Raw genomic sequence first — 918 nt, 5'->3', positions numbered from 1 at the left:
ATATGTAGATATAGATATATGTAGATATAGATATATGTAGATATAGAAGTAGAGCTTTTCTCTGCTTTAATTTAAAATATATTTTATAAAAATCTATAAGAAATGATGTTGCTGTCAGTGTTTTCCATCCATGGATGTTCCTGTTCACATGACTCAGCACATCCTGATGCTCCTGTGGACGTTTGTCACTAGCTATAGCTGCTAATAGCTGCTAATTTCTGCTAATAGCTGCTAATATCTGCTAATAGCTGCTAATAGCTGCTATCAGCAGATATTAATAGACCATATCCGGTCCAGGAATGACCAGAACATTTCTTTTGTCTCAGAACCACTCACAGAATCGTGCTGAGCTCCTTCAGCTGGTCCAGGGCCTGCTGACACCAACACTGCGGTACCAGGACCCCACATCCTAGACAGGCCCCTCTGTCCGGTCCGTCCAGAACCTCTGCACCGTCCTCACCGCCCCTCTCCTGGTTCATGTAGACCAAGAAGGTCCGGCTGTAAAACTCCAGAACCCGCTCCTGCAGAACTGGCAGAGGGGAGAAGAGCAGGAGGGCCCGGATGGTGGTGAAGGCTCGCTCCAGGAGGGCCCCTGGGCCCGGTCCACACAGACCCCCACGGCACTCATCCTGCCACTCCCGCAGTCGCTCCAGACCACCTGAGACGGATCAGACAGGTCAGTCCAAACTGGTCCACTTTGACCAGAGTAAACCTACAAACAAATATCCGATCCTGAACTCTGGTTCCACCAAAGACCTTCAGAACCTCTGAAGAACTGGACCAAACATAAAGACCTTCAGAACCTCTGAAGAACTGGACCAATCGTAAAGACCTTCAGAACCTCTGAAGAACTGGACCAATCGTAAAGATCTTCAGAACCTCTGAAGAACTGGACCAATCGTAAAGACCTTCAGAACC

The 918-nt window shown here is 48.0% G+C and overlaps 1 protein-coding gene across 1 annotated transcript in view; it reads right to left on the bottom strand.

Annotated features, from left to right (window-relative positions):
* anapc2 (anaphase promoting complex subunit 2) overlaps nt 1-658 on the bottom strand; it is a gene marked incomplete at its 5' end in the record, with an annotated part of 7257 nt that extends 6599 nt beyond the window's left edge. Inside the window, 1 exon segment of the mRNA XM_014032437.1 lies at nt 337-658. Within this exon segment, the coding sequence (XP_013887891.1) occupies nt 337-658 (322 nt within the window).
* Nucleotides 659-918: the final 260 nt, after the last annotated feature.

The sequence above is a fragment of the Austrofundulus limnaeus genome, unplaced genomic scaffold (genome assembly GCF_001266775.1).
Source record: "Austrofundulus limnaeus strain Quisiro unplaced genomic scaffold, Austrofundulus_limnaeus-1.0 Scaffold1447, whole genome shotgun sequence".
In the NCBI taxonomy this organism is placed as follows: domain Eukaryota; kingdom Metazoa; phylum Chordata; class Actinopteri; order Cyprinodontiformes; family Rivulidae; genus Austrofundulus; species Austrofundulus limnaeus.
The sequence above is the reverse complement of the archived record's forward strand: the minus strand, read 5'-3'. Positions and strand labels throughout refer to the sequence as shown.